The sequence below is a fragment of the Scomber scombrus genome, chromosome 4 (assembly GCF_963691925.1).
Source record: "Scomber scombrus chromosome 4, fScoSco1.1, whole genome shotgun sequence".
Classification (NCBI taxonomy): Eukaryota; Metazoa; Chordata; class Actinopteri; order Scombriformes; family Scombridae; genus Scomber; species Scomber scombrus.
This window is the reverse complement of record NC_084973.1, coordinates 16,621,480-16,643,178: the sequence shown is the minus strand read 5'-3', so window position 1 is coordinate 16,643,178 and position 21,699 is coordinate 16,621,480. Positions and strand designations below refer to the sequence as shown.

The 21,699-nt window shown below is 40.9% G+C and overlaps 1 protein-coding gene across 1 annotated transcript in view; it reads left to right on the top strand.

The window, feature by feature from the left end:
- The first annotated feature begins 2,422 nt into the window (after window positions 1-2,422).
- The window catches only part of smtnb (smoothelin b), a 49,352-nt gene continuing 30,075 nt past the window's right edge, over window positions 2,423-21,699 (top strand). The window contains exons 1-5 of the mRNA XM_062417665.1: window positions 2,423-2,704; window positions 17,288-17,445; window positions 19,167-19,233; window positions 19,337-19,415; window positions 20,578-20,657. Of these exons, the coding sequence (XP_062273649.1) occupies window positions 2,654-2,704; window positions 17,288-17,445; window positions 19,167-19,233; window positions 19,337-19,415; window positions 20,578-20,657 (435 nt within the window). The 5' untranslated portion in view covers window positions 2,423-2,653. The remainder of the gene's footprint in view (window positions 2,705-17,287; window positions 17,446-19,166; window positions 19,234-19,336; window positions 19,416-20,577; window positions 20,658-21,699) is intronic.

Below are 21,699 nucleotides of genomic sequence, written 5' to 3'. Positions count from 1 at the left end.
GTTGATTAATGGCTCTAGTTTTTATCCTGTCATTGTAGCTTCACCCATACAGAACATTTACCTACAATGATTAGTTACCCACAATAATTTACCAATCATGGCCAAAACCCTGGAAAAAAGTAAGGCTCAAAGGTCTGTTTTAAAACAGCCAGGTGACCATCTGATGAGCAACCCATGCTCAGTGCACTGTTATAGTTGGTGCCGAGTATGAGGGGTAATAAGTGCTATAGCTAAGCAGAAGAAGCTTTGATAACAGTACTGCTGTTTGTAATGTATTTAACATGGCAATGAAATATGGACTCAATATTTTAGTCAAACAAGATCAAGTAGAGAGTTTGTTGTGATTATCACAATCATAAATTATGGGTTTTTTTGTATTTTATTACAGGATTGCAGTCAGCTCCTTTGCCATTTTGTGCTAAATTGTGGTAAAGGTCAAAGATTACAAGCTGGTTGGAAAAACTTGATTCTTAAAGTCCCTGTAAAGTAAGAATAAATGTGTTCTGAGTTTGACATACCACAGAAAAGTGTGTTGTTAACCACCCTGCCAAATTTGAATGATTAAAAAGATTGCTAAATATATGAAATTAAGCTTCAAAGTTGTGTAAAAGTCAGCCTTTTTTCTCTGCTCCCAAACGCTGTGGGCGTGCCCACCGAGTTCGCTGAAACCCCGCCCCCTACCAAGTGTCACCTGTCAATCAAAGTCACCACCTCTACCAGAAACATGGAAGCTACGTCTGAGAGCTTTCTGCCGCTAGCTCAGCTGCTAGCTCGGCGGCTAACTCAGCTAACTGGCTAACTGTAGACTGTAGTAGTAGTAGTTTTAGATATTAACAATAACTGTCCACTAGGCAGGTTAACCACTGAGGAGAGCCGACTCTCGGTCTTATATAGTAGGGGAGGGACCAAGGTCACGCGGGTACGCCACTACTTCACAGAGTAGCCCTTTTTTGCAGGATCAGAAAATCAGGAAAAATGAGAGGGTGAGAAACAGTTTAAGGCTCTATCTCCACAATTTAGTACTGCATAGTTATCAGCCTTTTCACAGGTTTTCTGTAACCATTTTTCAACATGTATAATATGTTTAGAAGTAAATCAATGAATTGACTTTACACGGACTTTAAAAATCTCACTGCTAAGGAAACATAAAAATCTGTGACAAGAAAAATTATTGTCATTGTAGAAACCCTTTGTAGTTCGCTTCCAAAACTGCCTACATTGACATGAAACCATAGTGTGTGAAAATTAATCACAACTGTTTATATTATGAGTAAATAAGCAATATAAAAAGTGTAAGACTGAAAGAAAAGTTAAATAATTTTTCTTATTTCTATCTTAAAACAATATAGAACCAATAACAATGTTTTTTAAATGTTTTAAATATGTCTTTTTAAGCAAGTAAACAAAAAACTTTATGTAAATAAGTATAAGTAAGCATAAGCAGTAAGTAGCAAAAGTAGTAAGCATAAGTAAGTATAAATAAGTAAAGCAGTGTAAGGCAGCTTCCCACTATGACAAAGGCAGCCACCAGTTAGTCCAAGCGGTGGTGAGATATCAGTACATAAAATAAGCAAAGCAGAAACGTCAGATAGGTAGATTAATTATTTATCTTTAAACATTACAGTTACAGCTGAAAATGACAGCAGAAATAAACAAGTTTGCCGATTTTACATACTGTATCTCCGCAATTCAAATCAACTGACAGTTGTCTACCCAGAAGTGACTGTTGTCGTTAGCGTGTCACAGAAATCAATCTATTGACAAGGCCGTATACATATTGAAATGTTTTTTGTTTGCTGTAACTGCACTTCCTACTGTCAAGACTGATATTTATTTTTTAAAAATAATAAGAAAAAACCCAATGATGAAATAAAAGGGCAAAAAGAGGATTTTGTTTTCGAGATTTAAAAACCTAAGCAGGTTTAGAAAGACATCTGACCAAAAAAGGAAAAAACAACAACAACAATCAATAATGGCACAGAAAAAAAGAGGGGAAAAAAGAAAGAAATCGAAGTAAGAATTTAAAAAAAATATTAGATTTTTTGAATTACAATTAAAACAAACACATATACAAATAGCTCATAACAAGCATACAAACATACAATTATATGGAATTAAATGTAGGGGACAAAATCCTGATGTGAGGCCGCAGCAGTCTGCCCAGTGAAGGTAGTAGACTACAGAAGTCAACAGGTTTATTAGTGCCCACACTCAGGACTCTGTGGCATTAATCACCCCTCATACCCGGACGCTGTTTTGCGTCTTCCCACCGAGCGGCGCGCTTTGAATGATCTCCGGGAGAAGCCGGTTGCGGAGAGGGGCGGGCAGTGGGAGTCCTCTGTTCAAAAAGCATACAACGTCCGCCTGTACAGAGTGTGGCGACCTGTTTCTGCTTGCACTGCGACTAAAGACACGACTGAAGAGGACCGAAATATGCTCTCCTAAAGCTGTACACGAGTTTCTGATTACAAAGCGTGTTGAAGACCGCACTGAACAAAAAAAAAAAAGAAAGGGGAGAAGAAAAAAAGACACAACTGCAACAGCTACAATCCGCGCAGGTGGTACACGCTGTTGGCCAGTGAACAACCAGATCACATCAACACTCACCACCCAGACCTTTTCTCCTCACCTGAGTCTGACCAGGACGATTAAGATGTCTCTGGAGAGCTATTCAGCGCTGGATGAGTCCTCTCTGCGAGCCCTGGTGAGTAGATGAATGATGATGATGATGATGATGATGATGCTCTTACTCTAAGCTGAAGTTACAGTGGACCACTGAGGTGTTACAGGGACCTGCCAGTTAAAATTACTTTTTCATACTGCTGTGCTGTCACTCAATTTGGCACCCTTATCTTTAATTTGCATAGATTTTCAGTGGCCTATACACCATAAGAAGCTGGATCAGACTTTAAAACATTTTACAGGTGGACAAGTGTTGAAAGTGAACGTTTTTCCCCTGAAAGAATAATTAAACACTAATGACCCAGTGTTCATTATTATAGTCTGGTTCAACATGTTATCTTGATTGAAGAGCAGCCAACCATTTTAACCCCATCATATTGTAGCAAAGTATAACATCCTTTTTCAGCTGACCTTACAGGCATGACTGTCATTTTCACGGCATGGTTTATGCCTCCTGGTAAGCTCTTTCCTTTCAGTAATTCATGCATGCAAACAGTTGAGATAATCCTGACAGATGATCTGCACACAGACATTTTTACAGACAACTATAAATCCTCACAGTGTGTGTCATGAAGTGTGATGTGAAGTGAATTTGCACTCTGTATAACTGCAGGTGTTTACCACTAAAGTCAAGCATTGAATTTGTGAGGTAGATCTTGTGCTGAAATGATAATTAATTCATTAGTTTAACATCCTTTATGAAGCAAAAATACTATAATACTGCCTTTTTTTTGTTTTATATAATTGTAAATTTAATACATTTGTTTTGGAGAGTTCATTAAACAAAATGAGCAATTTGAGAACATCCCATGGCCATTTTTCACTCTTTCTATTTTATATATGAAATGATGATTTGATTAAAATGGATCATTCAATGAAGATAATTGTTAACGGTAGTTACAGCAGTTATCAGTAGAAGACTGAGAGTGATATCAGTAGTTTTTAATCAAGTGAAAGGAGAGCTGATGTCTGAACACTAACATCACATTCCTGATTAATGTGATCCCTCATGATAACACACAATATCTCTATTAAAACCCTTTGGAAGGAGGATGATTCATATTATGATAGTATATTTAGGACGAGACATTAAGTATGCGCAGAAAATCAGTATCAATATGAGGGTAGAAACACTTCCTTATTCTCAGTCGTGTTAGTCATTACTTAATTATTTCCTGAGGCAGAAGAAGGTCATTTGTCTGACACATTGTATATCCTGATACCTGTAACGCAGACACATTCATGAGGAGGCATGACTCACCGGGTCCTTGTTGAGACAACACTACCGTGGGTTTGTCTGAATCACAGTTACACACACTCAACGCTTGTACAAGAAACATCTGGGAATCAGTGACCTTACTGTAGTTTTTCCATTATGTAATACCTAATACTATTAAAACATGATCAAGAGTTTGCGTCATTAAGGGTTTAACTTTAAATATATTTGACCTGTCAGTTTTGCGAGATGTATTGTTGACCTTCTGTCAGATTAGACCACACGTCTCTGCATGTAGCTGGACTTCTACAAGTCATTATTTTCTTGAGCCGTTTTTCCAAGAATGTGCACTTTAAGGAGAGGCCATCTCAGAAAAACATTTTGATTTCTCCTTCTCCAGATCAGTAAACCTGACAAGAAATGTGTGTTTACTTTGGAGCGAGGCTGGGTATAAATCTGATGTTTGTTGACTTGTCTGAGGCTATTTAAACTGTATCAGTTATTTCCCCAAACTCTGTCAGCGTCTGGCCAAGAGCTGCAGTTGCTTTTCTTTTCATAAATCACTAAAAGGGCAATCTTCTACCGCGCGTGACACCATAATAGCGAGAACGGAAGTGCATAAAGGAAATAATATCTTTCCTTCTGCGCAATTTCAACGGAGTACTTTCTGCCTTGATCAGTCAGTTAATGAGTTTATTTATTGAGGAAAAACACAGGAAAGAGGGAGTTTAGCTGAGTGCAGAGGAGGAGCGGTCACTACAACATTTAGTGATCTTGAAGAGAAGAGTGAAGATATTTGACTTTGTGCTGAACCTCTCTTGTTTTATAATAATGTGTTTGTATTAGTTTATAAAGGGGTGGTTGATATGGACAAAATCTGATATTTTTGACTAAATACCTTAATATCGATATTTGGACAGTATTATAGGAATGACTACAAATGCTGACACTATGAGATTTTTGATAGATAATCATCAGTAAGTGGGTAAAAGCAAATAATAGAACAGCTAGAACGTCTCGTAAGTTCAGAAAATTACATCATTTTACTGTAATGCAGCCTTTAAAACCAGGAAATGACGACACTTGTGCCATATCACGATATCCAAAATGTATGACGATATCTAGTCTCATATCACCATATCGATATAATATCAATATATTGCCCTGCTCTAGTTTTCTATTTCATTGACTCTATTTTATGTCAAAGATGTTGCAATAATGACATGACAACAGAACTCAGGTCATGGTTGCTGGAGAAATAAAGCTTTGTCTGACTCTGTGTCCTGTGAGAGCTCGCTGTTAAAACAATTGCATTGTCTACGGAGAGCTGCAGCAGCAGAATCTACCAAGAATTACACATGACGCCTTCGCAATTTGTGGGGTTTATCTTCATGTGACACCGACTGCAGACTCCTGCCTCGTCTCTTTTGTGCCTGATTGATTTGCGGAGCCGAGCGTCTCTTCCCCCTACAGCTTCCCTCCCTCAGACGTGACCACCAGCTAAGGTCACAGAGATCCCACATTTTCACTGATGATATTTGTGGTGACTCGAGTGTCAGGGTTTTCCACAGTGAACTCAGCTTTTCATTTAAGGCAACAAACTCTAATTAAACTCATCATTGCTCAGAGAAATTCTCGGGTTTGGGGGTTGGGATGAAATTTAAATTCAGCTCCACAGGCATAAGTACAGCAGGTCAGAGCATGAACGTTGAGTTTTGTATCACATCTAATCTTAAATACTTAAATCTTATATTTATATTAAGTATTTGTTGAGTTTAAAGAAAAGTTTTTCAGGACACCAGTAAGAGATGATGGGCATTTGTAGATGCCCTTGTTCTTAAAGGCAAGTGGAGAGCTGCTGTTAAATGACAGTTGGATAACGAACTCCCTCCCCAGGTTTTTGTTGTACTTAATGAACGAAACAGTCAGAAGGTCATATGGCGGCCTCTCTAACGCCACTAATCCCATCTCTACACTTCTATTCAAAGCGCTGGCTGCCTCTTTATATCGCCCATTTAATCCCCTCCATGGCAACCAGAAAAAGCATTTTTCTTTTCTTGTGGCCGCCACAATCATTTGAATATCCATGACAATAATCAGTCGGTGTCCCGGTTTCTTTAGGAGAGGATGTTTGCTGCGGGTCATCTGTCTGAATGTTGCCTTAAGAAACTAAGACAAAAGCTGCTTACGGCCGGTTCCAAGAAAATCTCCTTCCAAACAAACCACACCTACCACTGTCGCTTATAAATAGACTTTATCAGCTGATTGCCGGCTTCGAGGGTGATAATTATCAGTTGTTCTGCCTCTGAATCTCTTGTTAGGTAGTAGGTTCCTGTTTGTGTGTGTGTGTGTGTGTGTGTGTGTATTCGTGTCAAACCTGCAGGACGAGCCAGGTCTACAGGTGACTCTTGCTCAGCTGCTGTCTGGTTCACTGTGAATTAAAGGTCACATTCACACATTTTCAAGTCTGTCTTAAAACAAGTCAGGTGCCCATTTGAACACCGAAAGAGGTTTTCCTTGCTCTAGTCACTCTTCCTGTTCATACTGGCTGTTAAAAGAGCCCCTTCAAATTTGCTTTCAATGTAAGTGATGGGAACCAAATTCCACAGTGTGTCCACACAGTCATTTTGTGCAAAACTTATGAGGCTTCAACAATCTGAGTTAGTCATATCAAGTGTATATCTGCCACATTTACAGTACTTTTAGCATCAAATTCCCTCTTTGTGTTTCCCTGTTGGGCTGTGGTGGAAGTAGAGTAACAAAAAGAGGGACATCAGCGCTAAAAAGACTGTAACATTGAAAGATATCTACTGGATTTGACTCATTTGGACAGCTGAAGCTTCATATCAGCTTTTAGATTTTAAATTAACTTTAGATTTTGGCCCCCATCACTTACATACCAAGTGCGTTATGAAAGGATCTTCTAATGGTCAGTGTGAATGAACAGGAGGAACGATTACCAAACCATGTATCAGTGTTCATTTGGGCACCTGACTGTTGTTTTAAGGTTCAGGTTTGACCTCTGCACCTGTCGACAACGCTATCCTCTGTATTTTCATTACCTCTGAGACCCTCCAGCCTTATTCCCAACCTTCTGCAACACAGGAAATCAAAATGTGACACCTCACAAGTTCACAAATCAGCAAGTGGCCTGAAATTTCAATACTTACTGTCTTTTCCAGTTTGTAGTCTGTCTTTTCATTTCTGAGTTGTTTTGACTGTTGGGTGACTTCTCTGTCTGTGGCGCCTGCTGGGCCGATTTCACATGCTGGATTGTCTCACATAGTGATTTGTAACGAGTCCTGCCAGCCCTGTGACCGTCCTCTCTCCCTGGTGAGCAAGAAGCATTCACACATGTTTAAAATAGAGCAATTTCACTCTGTGGTCCGGCCTCAGTGATCTATAGAACCCCTGGGACTTTGTTTTATGGCTGTCTGGACCCTTTGTGCGCTGACAAGGGCTCAGCGGTTTACAGTCAGAGTGAAAGAATGGGTTTGTTTTGTAGGCTCTTGGTACAGTCCCCAGGTTCTCCTCACCCCCCTCCCCCCCTCCCCTGAGACACAGCCCAAAATGTCAACCTCATCATCAGCAACGAAATAAATTGGAAAAATTATGCTGCATTATGTAACTGTCATCTGGAATGATTTCAGTATATCTGCCATGTGTTTTTTTTAAATGATGTCCTATACTTGAAGCTAAAATTATTATTAGGGGCTTTTTGTTTAAAAATGTCTTCCCTCTTTGTTTTCTTCAAAGAAAAAAAGATCAAACTTCAATCAGAGCAAGATGATGAATGCAAGACTTGACCTGAACCTTGTCAGCAGTCATGCAAAACCATTTTTCTTCATAGACGTTGCAGTTGCGTTGGAGTGTTTCTTAATAAGCTTCAGATACAAGCTGTTGCATGCAGCAGATCTTCCTCTGAATACAGCTCCCCCCACTTCTTTCTATGTGCAAAGAAAAGAAAAGAGTCTGAAGGGTTTTATGCTTCTGTGCATTTATAACACCTGCTGCTGCAGGGTTTATGCTGGCAGTGAACGTTACTGCCTTTGACCTTTCTGGATGTTTACAGGCTTTCTTTCTTTTTCTCCCACCCGGAGTGCAAAAAAAAAGCAGTTCAGAGTCTAAACTACAGGCGCGGTGCACACCTGAATTTTTCTCTTGCTGGGCCTGTCATCATTCTCACAGGTATTTACCCGCTTCACATTTCCACAAAGCATTTCCCGTATGATTAGGTTTCAAAGGTGTCAGATGGAGAAATGTCAACAATCAGGGCAGTTTCAACTTTTTAAAATGACACAGTTCAAGTTATTTGCACTGTTGCCGTGCAGCACAGAAGAAAAGTTAAAAGCTATAGCCTGGCAGCTGATATCCAAACACACAGCCAGGGAGCAGAGAGATAAGAAGTCGTTTGTTTGTTTGATAAAACAGGAAACTTCTGTTACTGAATACTTCTATAAATAGCCCCTCATTTGTTGGCTCTGAAAGGATGAGAAAAGAAAAAGAGTGAACTTTGAGATGATGTTCCTATAAACTCCACCACAAGCCTATTTTTGGTCTGTGGCCTTTTAGTTGTTCGTTGCTGTGGAGATATAATTATGAGCAAATGTAACACTAGATCCAATTAGTTATAGCTAACATTTACTCAACGTACCAAGCTGAAAGTTGAAATTAAGTTCAGCTTGTCGTATTTCATTATTAAAGAGGACACTTAATATTTTTTAATATCATTTTGAAATGTCAGATACTTTGGAAGCATCCACTGGCATTTCAGTATGAGGAGCAGTATTTTATTATTACACAGAGGATACCAGCGGTTGTTTTGTTATTTTAAAATGCCAGTTTAACAATCAGTAGAACTAACTACTGCTTGTGCCAGTTTGCTAATGTGATTACTTTCTTAACGTAAGGGAATTAACAGTTGATAATGGAAAGCAGATATATTACTGCTCATGCTTGTTGTCTTTGAATTGTGCAGTTCTACAGTGATGTGAAGTACAGACAATCAAACAAACCCTCCAACTTTTCAAGCATTTTGAAAATGCCTAAAACTACACAATGAGATGTTTAATTATAGTATGAAAAGTATCAAGAGACCACTGACAAATGTAGCGCCCCCTATAGGCCTTTTTTTAAAGCATCATTTTAAAAATGCAAAAGGAGCAACTTTCCCCAAAGTTTAGTCAAAATCAGTAGATATTGATGATGAAAGAGGGATGAACCAGCTGATCAATAGCTGGTCCCTGATTAAATTTTAGGGATTAAAAACAGGATCATTCAAGAATTGCATCCTGATAAATAGAGACAAGACTACAGATGCTCCCTGCAGCAGAGAACTGCTTAAAGATGTAATCTTTACTGTATAGGCTCAGTGAATAAATACAATATATTTTGTCTTGGAAAATGGGGCTGTCACTATCGGGGTGTGAGCATATGAGACAGACTCTGCTGTCAGAGCTGTTCTGTTCTTTTAGTCTTTGTGGTAAGTGATCTGACAGATCTCCATCTGTCTGGATCATCATTCTGCCAACTGGAAAAAGTCTGGTTAAGGGATTTTTAAGGTGTGCATTTATTCTTCGTCTCCTTCACCACCGCCACCAGCCGTCTCAGAGATTTAGTGCTTTAGACGTTCTGAGCTGTTTTTGTGACAATCCAGACTTCTCTTTAGACAGTTTTCCAGGTGTTTTAGACTCAGAACAAATTCTTCACAGATGATTCAGGGCTGATATAATAATAATGCCCCAATACCCAATACAACATTTAAGGCATAATCAAATTGTCTCTGTGTCTTTTAATTTGTGCAAAATCACAACACTTCAACATAAACTTGGTTAATGTGCACTTTAGATAAACTGAGGAAGCTGTGTTTGATGTCTTTGGTGTTCAGCGGCCCTTTGCTTTGCACAAACACAGATCCTCTGTTCCAGTGTACCATAGTCAGGCCTCTGCACAGTGTCTGCAGTATTTGGCTTTATATTGGAATACCTAGGTGTGGCCCTGTTCATAGAGAAAAATAGCATACAGGAAACAGCATGCAACAACTTTGCCAGATCAGCAATGTTTTAGGTCACATACAGAAGCAGACCAATAGAGAAAAAAAAATCATGCATCTCATTTTCTCAGCTTAAGAAAGGGTGGTGCATTTAAAAAAAGAGGAAATTAGACAGATGAAGGAGATATAAAATGTAGTCAGTGCAGAAGAAAATGTTTAAAGCACTGTGCTTTTAGCCTACCCCATACTGAATCCCTCAGGAAAGAGACATTTCCTGAGATCCACCAGGAATTGTCCAGCGGATGTTGATGTTTTGCTTTCCTGCTCACTGTTGTAAATGCAGAGGCATTCTTGAGATATACACAGCTGATATGTTAAACTTTGTTTGGCTTTGTGTGTCCATCGGTGTCCAAGTCTCGCCGCTGTTGTTATAGTTAACTGGATTTTGGTAGTCAGAATGGCTGGCTCTTATATATTTATTAGAATGGACTGTTTGTGCTCTGCAGCATCCCACATCTGTCTCACCTCCTGCCTCATTCACTCACTAAACCAAAAGACTTTTACCAGCGATGTCCCATATTTGGAGAAGCTCCATCCTCCCCTGGTTCCTGTGGTGACCTGGGTCTGAAGTGCAGGATTCAATGAAGTCTTTCTTATCTCTTTATTTATGAAGGCTCCTTCCTGCTCTTACTATCGCACTGTATCAGACCTTCTGCTTTTGAACACCTCATATGGAAACCAAAATGCTTATAAGCTGCAGGCAGCTCCCATCCTGTTGGTTTCCCATGATTAGGCGTGAGGATGTCAAAACTTTGAATTTAGTGGTGCTATGACATGGAGAGTCAAGATAATGGCACAGAAAGTGGAGATCTAGGCATCGAAACACATGTATAGTTTGATGTGTAAAATACTTCCTGCACTTTATGTTTTGTGCTTGTTTTAATGGTTGGAATTGGACTGTTTTGAGAGGTTTTCGGGGGGGGGGGAAACCCTTTGTAAAGAGCAACCTAGGTATCAAGGTATGAAGGTTGAGATCCTCCTCTAAAATAAATAGTAATTAAATATTTTAGTGTAATACAAAGTGTAAACTAGTGTTTACAAAAATCTTAACATTGTTAAACAAACACTACACTTGTCTCACATGCGAAGACAGAGTGGGTGTACAGTCAAACTAACGTTCACACTGTTTAGGTTTGATAATATATATCGTGCAGCTCTGGAGAATTTGAAGCCAAATAACAATACCTCTATGAAACTTTGATGAGACCAGCTCTCAAATGTGGGGCACTGTTGAACCGAGCAGGATGTGACTGACCTGTATCTTTCTCTGTGACCTGATCTGCAGATCTGAAGAGAAAGTGTCCGGAACCAGACAGCTGAAATGGGCCATTGCGTCTCAGAGATGCAGTCGATCCAGCCCAAAATAATTACTCCACTGTGGTCAGTCTGGAGCTGTCTTTGCTGGACTGTAAAGCAGTCAGATGTGCAACAATGCCAGAGATTGAAAAACATCTTTGAGGTTCTGCAAAGAGCTGGAAGGTCAATATTTTACACTTCAAATCAGAGCATCGACCACGTGTACGCAATCAAGTGTGTGCTCGTTAATCCTTCAGGATGTGGTTCGCCCTAATGTAGGGCTGGATTGTAAGCCTGACGTGTCAGCAACATGCGCAACACATGTGAGTTCAGATCTCTCTTCAGTGCAACATTACATTCCTATAGGATGTTGTTGATGCCATGTACCCCCCTCTGACCCACATGCATTCTTCCATGTGTCCTTTCTTTATGCGTGCTCCCTCAAGTGTAAAGGGGGACAGTGTTTTCCCAGGTCTGCTCTGGGCCTCTGTGCTACCATCCAGCTATGAGTAAAAGTAAAGCTTCCCCACACGTGTAATCACACTCACAGAGAGCACGTTGCCACATGTACAGTAGTCTTTCATTCTCCATTGGTTGTATTTTTCACAGGTACTCCCTTTTTTTTTTTTTGTTGTCTTCTACCCAGACAATGGAAACTCAGTGTGTGCTGCGCTGTAGTGCAATGAGTTTTAACCTCGAATCTGGTTCACTTCTTTGTTAATTCTTCAGCCAAGAGGTGACTGAAACTCCCTCGTCTTGCACGGCAACAAGAGGGAGTTTCATGTATCCTGATTAAATTCCCATTTTTCAGTGTGTGTGTGTGTGTGTGTGTGTGTGTGTGTGTGTGTGTGTGTGTGTGTGTGTGTGTGTGTGTGTGTGTGTGTGTGTGTGTGTGTGTGTGTGTGTGTGTGTGTGTGTGTGTGTGTGTGTGTGTGTGTGTGTGTGTGTGCGCTGATCCTGGTTTATGCATGCATTGTTTTTCTTGAGGCATTGAGAAATGATTTATAGTCTCTTTCCACCTCATCCAGGTTGCAGCTTTGCCTCAAAGCGTGAGGTAATGAGGAGATTTAAGGGTGATTAAAAAATATTTCTGAACTTTCCCACCCTTTCCAGATTGTTTATTTGTGTCTGTCTCAGTGTCTGTACCAGCCTGGCTTCCTCAGTGGCAGCTGGTAATCCACTTCAGCTCCGCTACAAGGAGTGTCCCGTGTCCTTATATGGGCAAACTCACTTGTGGGCTCGACACAAGTGAGTTTAAAGCACTGATCCGATCTGCTGCCTGGCTGCACTCTAACCCCAGCATGCTCTGGAAATTATTACTGTAGCCCTCACTTTATGCACACACCCCCCCCCCCCCCCCCCCCCATACACACACACACACACTTATACCGGTGCACGTGGACACACACAGTCCTTGTAGAAAGTATACATACTTCTTTGTATCTGAGAATCTGCCTCTCACGTCATGGTTTGCAAAAAGTAGCGAGTGTAAAAACAACAATGAGACCAGCACAGGCACATGCACTGAGAGTCAAAAGGTCGGGACTCAGCCTGAAGGGTCGTTGTGCTCCCAGTTTGGGTGTGTATATGCGTGGGAGGGTGGTAGATTTTTCTCACACCACAGGCTGTGATGTTTGAACCGACCTGCGTAAACCACAGAATGCGACAAACATGCAGAGACAAATATATATATTTATATATATTATTTATATTTGAAATCCAGGAATGCCGTGGGTATTTCAGCATTGACACCAAACGTATGCCTTTTTCTTTGAGGGATATTAGCATGTTTTTTTAAACTACAAATGAAGTTGATACAGGCATTAGGGATTAGCCTTTAAACCAGTGCAACTGATTAAAGAATGAGTAAACAAAACTGCACATTTGAGCAAACATTCGATGGCAACTTGAGGTACTTGACAACTTTTTATACTCTGTGCTTCATACACATTTCAGTTGGTAGCGAAAAAGTATTCAGGTTTACTACCCAACATAATGACATGTGAACTAACATTTAACCCAGAGTACAGAGGCATATCTAAATGGAAAGACAGACTAAAATTATCAGAAAGAGTCTGAGACTATATAATTTCTATGTAATACTACATATTTATATGAATACATGTTCTAATGAAAGTTGAAGAGGGTAATTTAGACAAATCTGAACTTGTACATTCCTTTCCTTCTATTTGTACACTCATTGACCTGAGTGGTCTGTGTCTTTTCACTTCCATGGCTTTAACATAATCCTTTTTTTGGTGCTGCACCCACAGGTGGTTGTTACAGCTTGTGCATTTAGCTCAACCGTAAATGGCAGACTCACAAAATAGCCGCGTATATTTTGACTACCTGAGGAACCTTGAACGCCTGCCCTGTTTGACCAATTCTGAGGTCCTTTCCACTTCTTGTGCTATAAATTACATTTACCTCGCAAACAAACTTAAATCTGTTTCTCTTATGTGCAACAGATGAGTTCAGAGGGTGTTGCTGTCCCGTAGAGTATGTCACCAGCTGGTTGGGATTACTGTAAAACCATGAACACTCTCTAATTGAACATGATTGATTGAGCTGCTTCAGTCGGATGTCTTTGGATACGTTTGAGGGTTTTTGCTCCATAGAAGGCTGCTGTTCGACAGGAAGTGACTCAAACAGTAGAGTACAAGCCTGAGCAGCCCTCTTTGTGAAACATCAAACCTTTTTTTGGTATTTAGCTATTTACCACAGCTTGATTCCTGCCAAATAAGGCCATGGGTTTCTGGTTTATGTCAGGGAGTGACGGCAGCTGAATTAAATTCTGCAACTAGTGTTACTCATCTGTAACCATTTTTCTTTGGAGTTGTGGTGCTCCAGTTTTTACAGGATTGTCTTTTCTTTCTTCAACCTCTCAGTCACAACCACCTCCCCCGTCCTGTTTCCTAACATTGTACAGCTGAGTCAGGTGACTCCACCAAGGCCAGCAGGTGTGACAGCAGCTTCCTGATGAGCCTTCAGTCAGCAGCAGCAGACCCGACTGTAACATGACTAGACCCTGTCGTCATTAAAGGTGTTGACAGCTCACTGACGTCCTGATGACTACGTCTTTTTCACTAAACCATTATCTGTGTGGGTGACCTATATGTTATACATGTGTGACTTCTGACTCATACGTCTCTCAACAGTGTGCAAGAAAAACTGCATGAAAAGCTTTTCTGTCCGAGTGTAACGGCTGCTCTCCAGGTCACAGGTTTGTTGTTATTGTTTTGAGCCGCCCAGAAGTCTGTGGCTTGATTTTTAAAATTGCCAAATGTGGGACGGTCACTGCTGTAAGGTGCTGTCACTGTATAACTAGATTGATTTTTTTTTTTTTGCACTCCTCTGATACAGTTCACTCTCTGTGAAGGCTACTGTCATGTGGTGTTTTTTTTTTCAAATGGACTCTGTCTGCACGAGTGCGTGTTTCCGTCTCTGGTTGTTTAAGGGTTATTCTGTTTTTGTTGGCAGACACCCAAGTTTAAGGCAGGTTTTATATGCTTGGGTCACACCCACTCATTTACCTTCCTGTGCTGGGACATTATTGGTTGACCTTTTTCTTTTTTTTCTATTTTTCCTCTTTTCAAATACATGTAGGAAAAGTCAGTTATAGTTCCTGGACTTGTGCCAGCTCACCAGGTCAGTCCAAACAGACTCACCATGCAACTCTCTCTCTCTGCTGATTGGTTCATTTAAATCTTACTTGTAAACATCAGTTGCCTGCTTGCAGTTGCAGGTAAAAAAAAGTCAAAGTGCTGACGTGCACATAGGGATTGTTTTTCCTCTTCCACCATCACATCACTTTAATTCTCCTCGCTTTTGTTCTAATTTAGAAAGATTACTGTAATTGATGTGGACAGTTCTGCCGTCTATCACATGCTCTGAGAGTGAGAGAGCTGTCCTTGGCTTTTTTGTTAAAAAATGTGATTTTGTTTTATGTTTAATCTGATATTCATGATACACCGGCCAAAAATGTAGCCTATTGTGGAATGCTAAGTAGAAGCTTTTAAGGAGAGGCCCTGCCTTGAGCCAATTCTGTTATATCTCAAATTAATGAATAAATAAATCAGTCAGTCTTTAAACTTGGCAGTGCTCTGGCTGTGTCATCACATCATGACATTCATTTAGCAGTGAGCTTGACATTGTGGTAACAGACTGCTCCCTTGAGTGTTCGGTTAGTGTGTGTATGTGTGTGAAGGCATGTGAGAGACACACTGTCCAGTGATAGAAATGAGCAAGTGTGTTCTCATTTCCTCTCTCCTCGGATTATTTCCTTTCTGCACAATCAATAACTCATAGTATTATCTCACTGCTGGACCTGATCTGAACCCAGTTCCTGATCTGCGGATTTCACTGCCATCCCCTTCCTTGTGAGTCAGCAGGAATGTGAGGAATGACCTGTGTGAGGCCCTTTCCCACCCAGCTCTCATCTGCCCATTTTTAGTCATTCCCGAGTATAGCTTCTCTCTCATTTTTCTCTCTTTCACTTTGCCTCCCTGTCATCCTATCTCTTTGTTAACCGCTTTACTTTCCCCTTTTATTCTCCTCTCCTCCTCCCTCATATCCTTTCTTCCTGCCTTTTTTGAGCACTTTCTCAGTTTACACGTCCTTTTCAGTCGGCTCAGCACTTTAAATTTCCACAAATTACAGTATATAGAAGAGCCCCTCTGAGCTGCATATTTTTTCAAACCACAGCGAGACCTCAAAACCACTAGCCCTCTTCATCTTTTGAGAGACCCCCTCCCACCCCCGACCTACTCCTCCTCCTCCTCCTTCTCTGGCCCCAGCAGGGGGGGCACATCAACCCCCTTTTCAACCCATCAGGGTGTCTGGCTTAATTTAACAACCACATCCAGCTCCTTTTAGCATACAAAGGTTTGTGTCTCTACTCTGCAGGTTTTAACTGGTGCCACAGGAAACCTTCATGTGTGTGTTTGAGCGTGAGGTGTATCGGCCTGTCAGAGAAGCAGGAGCCGCTCATCTCCGCATGTGTTGACAGGTTCCCGCTGTCGACTAAAAGAGAGATTCGCCTCCCGTTTGACAGCAGACGGCTCCCTCGACCCTCCCATGCTTACGGCTGTCGCTAACATGAAAGCATTTGACTTTCTGAGGTGCCGTGTCTATCTGCAGGCGTGCTTTTATATAAACACACGTGTTTGCACCTTTTAATTACGCCTCTTTTGCTTGACTAAATAAACCCTTTTTACCTAATAGTCACTCAAAGCAATGAAATGGCTTAGTGAGTGTTTTAAGTAGGGCCACTTCAACATCTGTTGCCTCCTGCAGCCTGGCTCCTGCTCAACTACAGTGAAATACAGCCAGAGAAGAAGACACCTGGATAAAGGGGCGTCCTGGAGAGCTGAACGCACTTGTTTCTCAGAGCAGCTGTTGGCGTGCCTGTTTCTCATCCCATGCTCCTTGTTCAGGTGGTCCTGTCTTTTCACATTAGTGAAGTCAGATCACCTGTCATCACCAATCTATAAGCCATCCATTGGCCCGGCTGACCTTGTAACTCCCTACCACACATTTTAAAAGTAAGCCAAGGCTGTTGAGCATGGATATCCCACACCTTAGTGGTACTTTCTATCAGCCGTGACCCTTATTAGGCCGCCACAAGCCAAGAAACCAAGAAAAATCACAAATGTAGCTCCCTTGAAGGGGAATTCTCTACATTTTGGGATATTCGTTCTGTTTCTTCTGGCAGATTGGTGGAAAATCTGTCCGTTCTTGTAAGCGAGTGCCTTATTGTCCTTGTTTGGTAGGGTTAATTACAGAGGGCGACTGAAAGAAGTCAGCTCTAAGACGTTATGCTCCAAGCCCTGCACTTCAACTTATTCACCGCCCTGTACTTATACTGAGACCAGGCCTCTGACCCTTTAGCAATAGATTCTCATATAACTGTGTGGTCATGTCCTCTATTCCCACACAGATACAAATGGCTAGTTTTTCTATGAGGTTGTTTTTGCACCTGTAACACTTATATTCATCTTAATGACCTCCTTTGTGTTTGTCTTTTCATGGTGTGCTTGCAGCTGGATGGAACCGTGGATCTGGACGAGAGACGCCTCATCCGTTCAGCCATTCGGGAGTTAAGGAGGAGGGAGATTGAGGACATGGAGGCCGCTTTGGCCAGCAAGAGATTTCGACCTACACGACTCAAACAGCAGGAGGATAAGGAGAACCAGCACAGGTGAGACCGCACACGCACACGCACACGTACACGTACAGACGCACACAGTCCTGCCCAAATGGAAAAACTGCACCAGTCCAGGTGAAATAGAGATGCTGAGAAAACACTCACAAACCCAGATGCAGCATTCCTTAACTCTCCAATGACGAAAGAGAAAAGTCTGGAAAAGTCAAGTCAGGAAATCATCAGGGACAAAAAACAGAAACCGCAGTAAATTTTCCATTTTTCCATTATGTTTAACAATAAATACGTTTAACAATAAATACTTTCACTTTTAAAAGGTTGTCTTCGTGTCAGATTGCCAGCCAGCTTTTAAATCATGAGAGTCAGATAGAAGTAGCTTTTCTCAGATTGTTTGTTTGTCTTTATTGGCCCGTTCAGCAGCTTCTCAAGCGTAATACACGGGTCTCAGCACCTGTCATTCAACTGAGGTACGTGGAAAAACAGACTGTCTGCCATCTTGCCGATAAACAAAGCTTTGCTGGCAGATCTAATGAGAAACAGGAGTTACAGGTTTTAAGTTATCAAAAAAGATAATTGTTCTGTTCCTGTAAACATTGTGATCATTTCATATTTTAAAGAGGCTTAGAGGATAAATCCTCATCTAACCTTATTTGAGATATTAAAATTTTTTAACAATGATCAGTGCAGGCTTTTCATAAAAACTTCTCTTGGTTTTAAAATTGGCTCTGATCATTATTTGTTCAGTCATGCCTAATTGCAGCATTTAAACTGGAACATATAGCAGGTTTTAGATTATTAGATTATTGGATCAGAAAAACTGTAGCTGTCAGCCATTAAGCATTTTTCCAAAACTTATTCAAGAAATCACATCATGAAGAACCGTTTTCAGACCAAAGCTGTAGACTATTTGACGTCGGTCACAAAAACTGAATGAAATTGGAGAATTGTTTTCTTCTCTTGGATGAATTTTGACTACCAAGATGGCCTTATAAAGGTGTTAATCAATGAGTGGCACGACTTCATGGCTGCAGCACAATCCCAACGTCTGGTCTGGAGCACAATAAAGATTTAAGACTACTGGATGTGAAGAGGATACTCTCAACCTCTCCGTCTTTCTCTCTTTCTCTCTCTCTGTCTCTCTGTTGCTTAATCCTATTAAGACCAGTGGCCGGGCCCTAATCATTTCCATTCGCTGCTGCTCTTAGATGACTTGGGTTACAAAAACAAAGGAACTGCTTCACTGAAGTTGCTTGGGAGAAGCATACCTGCTGTTGCAGTGGCATGCACGTGTACACACGTTAGCCACACGAACAAAAACCCGTCTGAAAGTTGTATTATCCCGTGCCTCTCAGAGCAGGAATGTGAAATATTCCACTTCAACGTGCCACACATCCTTTAAGACCAATGACGGGAGGAAAGTGAGGATAATGATAGGAACTGGAGGAGCATATGAGTAACAGAAACCAAAGGCATTGAAATGGAGAAATGTGAGGCTGAAATGAGGGAGGATGAGTCTTTCAGGCGCTGTGTGTCACTGCTGTCAAATCCGTCATGCCACAGTATCACTTTTTCCATCCTTGATGCTCGTGTTTCCTCTGATGGCATTTCTTACAGCCAAGAAAACAGTACATGCAGAAAGAGGTGTCACATTAGAGTCAGTGAAGACAAACAGTTTTGAACTTGTCTGATGCTCAGACATAATGATGATGTTTATAACCACTTTGCTGTCTCTGTCTCTCTCTCAGGTCAGAATCCAGCGACACCTTGGATGTCTTATCAGGCAAACTGCAATCGATCCAAGACATTGATGAGCTCACAACAATGGTGAGTATAAAGGAATGAAAATCATTAAATGTAAGAGCATTGACATCTTAAATTGTGCTTGTTGGTGCTTGTGGTCTGAGCGTCTGTGTGTGTTTGCTTGTAGCTCCGTACTGCCAGCGAGTACGAGGAGAGGAAAATGATCCGAGCAGCCATCCGACAGATCAGGGATGAACAGCTGCAAGGTGAGTCCAGCTGTTTGATAAAATGTCTGTATGTCTTATGAGGGTACTATAAATGTTTTTCATTTGAAAAGACTATTATTTTTCGATTGACAGACAAAACATTTATCAATCAGTGCAAAGTAAAATAATTAATCATACAGGACAATAAAAGCAAATATCAAACATTTTACCTCAGTATTCTAGACATTATGTTATTTTCTAGAAAACACTGTTTGAGTCTTAATCAAACTAGGAAGATGAAATATTTAATTCCTGACAATGATTGGCCTGATGAGGGCGCTAAAATTAAAGGTAAAAACTTCAAACATATTGATGAACTACTGCACTTCTTTATGCGTATTGATTATAAGTTGGTCATACAGGACTTGTATTTGCTAGTGTTTGTCAGTCTGTGGTTGCCATAGTTTCTCAGGCAGATCTAACTACCTAGATCTATGATACTGGATCAGATAGTGGATTCTTGTCATTCCTTAGCGCTGTCTGGACTGTGTGAGGCCCCCGTCACTCTGCATCACTGTGATGCATGGACGGGGTGATACACACACACACACACACACACACACACACACACACACACATAGACACACATACACTACTGTCATCTCCTGCTGTACGGAACCACAAAAGGACATCTTAGATCAGTGGTTCTAAAAAATGTTCACATCAAGGACCCCTAAACTTAAACAACTTAGACCACAGACTCCATTTGATAAGGTTTTGTCCCAGTGTCCCCCATCTGACAAGATTTTTGCTTCTAGATGTTTTATTACAGAACGTGTATGAAGCACATGACTAAAATAGCCACACATTCTGTCATTGTGTTACTTATGGATAAAATTATAATGAAAATAAATTATTCCCCTTTTTCCTGGGGACCCCTTAGAACCCCTTCAAGGACCCCTGGGGGTTCCTGGACCCCACTTTGAGAATCACTGCTTGTCATCTGTCACCTCAACTCTTTGTTTGCTCACATCCTCATTTGATCAAATGATCTCGATTAATGATACAAAGTATTACTGTGTGTGTGTGTGTGTGTGTGTGTGTGTGTGTGTGTGTGTGTGTGTGTGTGTGTGTGTGTGTGTGTGTGTGTGTGTGTGTGTGTGTGTGTGTGTGTGTGTGTGTGTGTGTGTCTGTGTGTGTGTGTGTGTGTGTGTGTGTGTAGGGGCTGTGGAGAGAGGTAAAATTCCCGGACGCTGCATAGAGCCAGAGAACGTTGAGCTCCAGAGCAACATGGGAACTGGGGTGAGTACAGCAGAGTTAATGGAGAAATCAGCGTGATGAATGAATGCACAAATTACTTAATGTTCCAGAATTACGCTGATATAGTCCTCACGTCCCCGTTTCAACTGATGGCCAAACTGTTTCAAGTCAGCCTCCATTAGCAAAACTGAACCGAGCACACACCAATTTGCGGCTGCCGAGTTTGCCTGCATGGCAACAGTAACCGCTGAGGTTTCTCCGTCGCCACAATGAAGAATGCAGCAAACAACAACAAGCATTGTGACTTGAGTCACATACACTGTGTCATGAATGTGGCAACTCCACATACACACACACGCACACAAGCACACAAGCCTCGGCTGCCATGTAGCAAGAAATGTGTGTTTTTTGTTTCTCTTTTTTGTTTTTTACATCCTCATTCAGGTTTGACCATGTATGAGGACAAAAAAATGTACTCTGGGCCTGGTGTTTATTGATGACAGTAAATTGTTTTTGACAATTTCCCATTGTGCACACATATATCTGTGAAGCAGATATGCTGAAATGAAACAAAACAGAGTGAAGGTGTGTGAGAATAACCAGAGATTTAAAGATTTTAACTACCCTTAATTGCATTTAATTAGATTTTATAGGCATTTTAATGATGTTACTGCATTTTCACACCATCACACCTCTCTGAATGCCTCTGCAGTCACTTTTTAAAATTCTGATGTCTCTCTCGGTTGGCTGGCCCTCTAGTGGACAACAACAGCACTTTGTTTTCAGTGGAACTAAAGTTTTATCCTGACCAGATTGAGTTGTGTGGTCGTTGAAGTGAAAATGAAGACATAAGACTTTGCCAGGGGCCAGATGTTATCTTATCTTATGTGTTTAATCTTTTTTTTTTTTGGATTAATGCTCTGTTTCCAGTGAATGAGATTTCTATGGAGAGAAAAACAAAGTTAATTCTTACTGTATGCGGTCACTGTTTTTGTTACAAGCCTTTTGAGTGATGGAAGTGGAGGAGCACCTACTGTATTTACGCTTTAAAGGAAAATACAATCAGTCACATTATCAAAGTTCT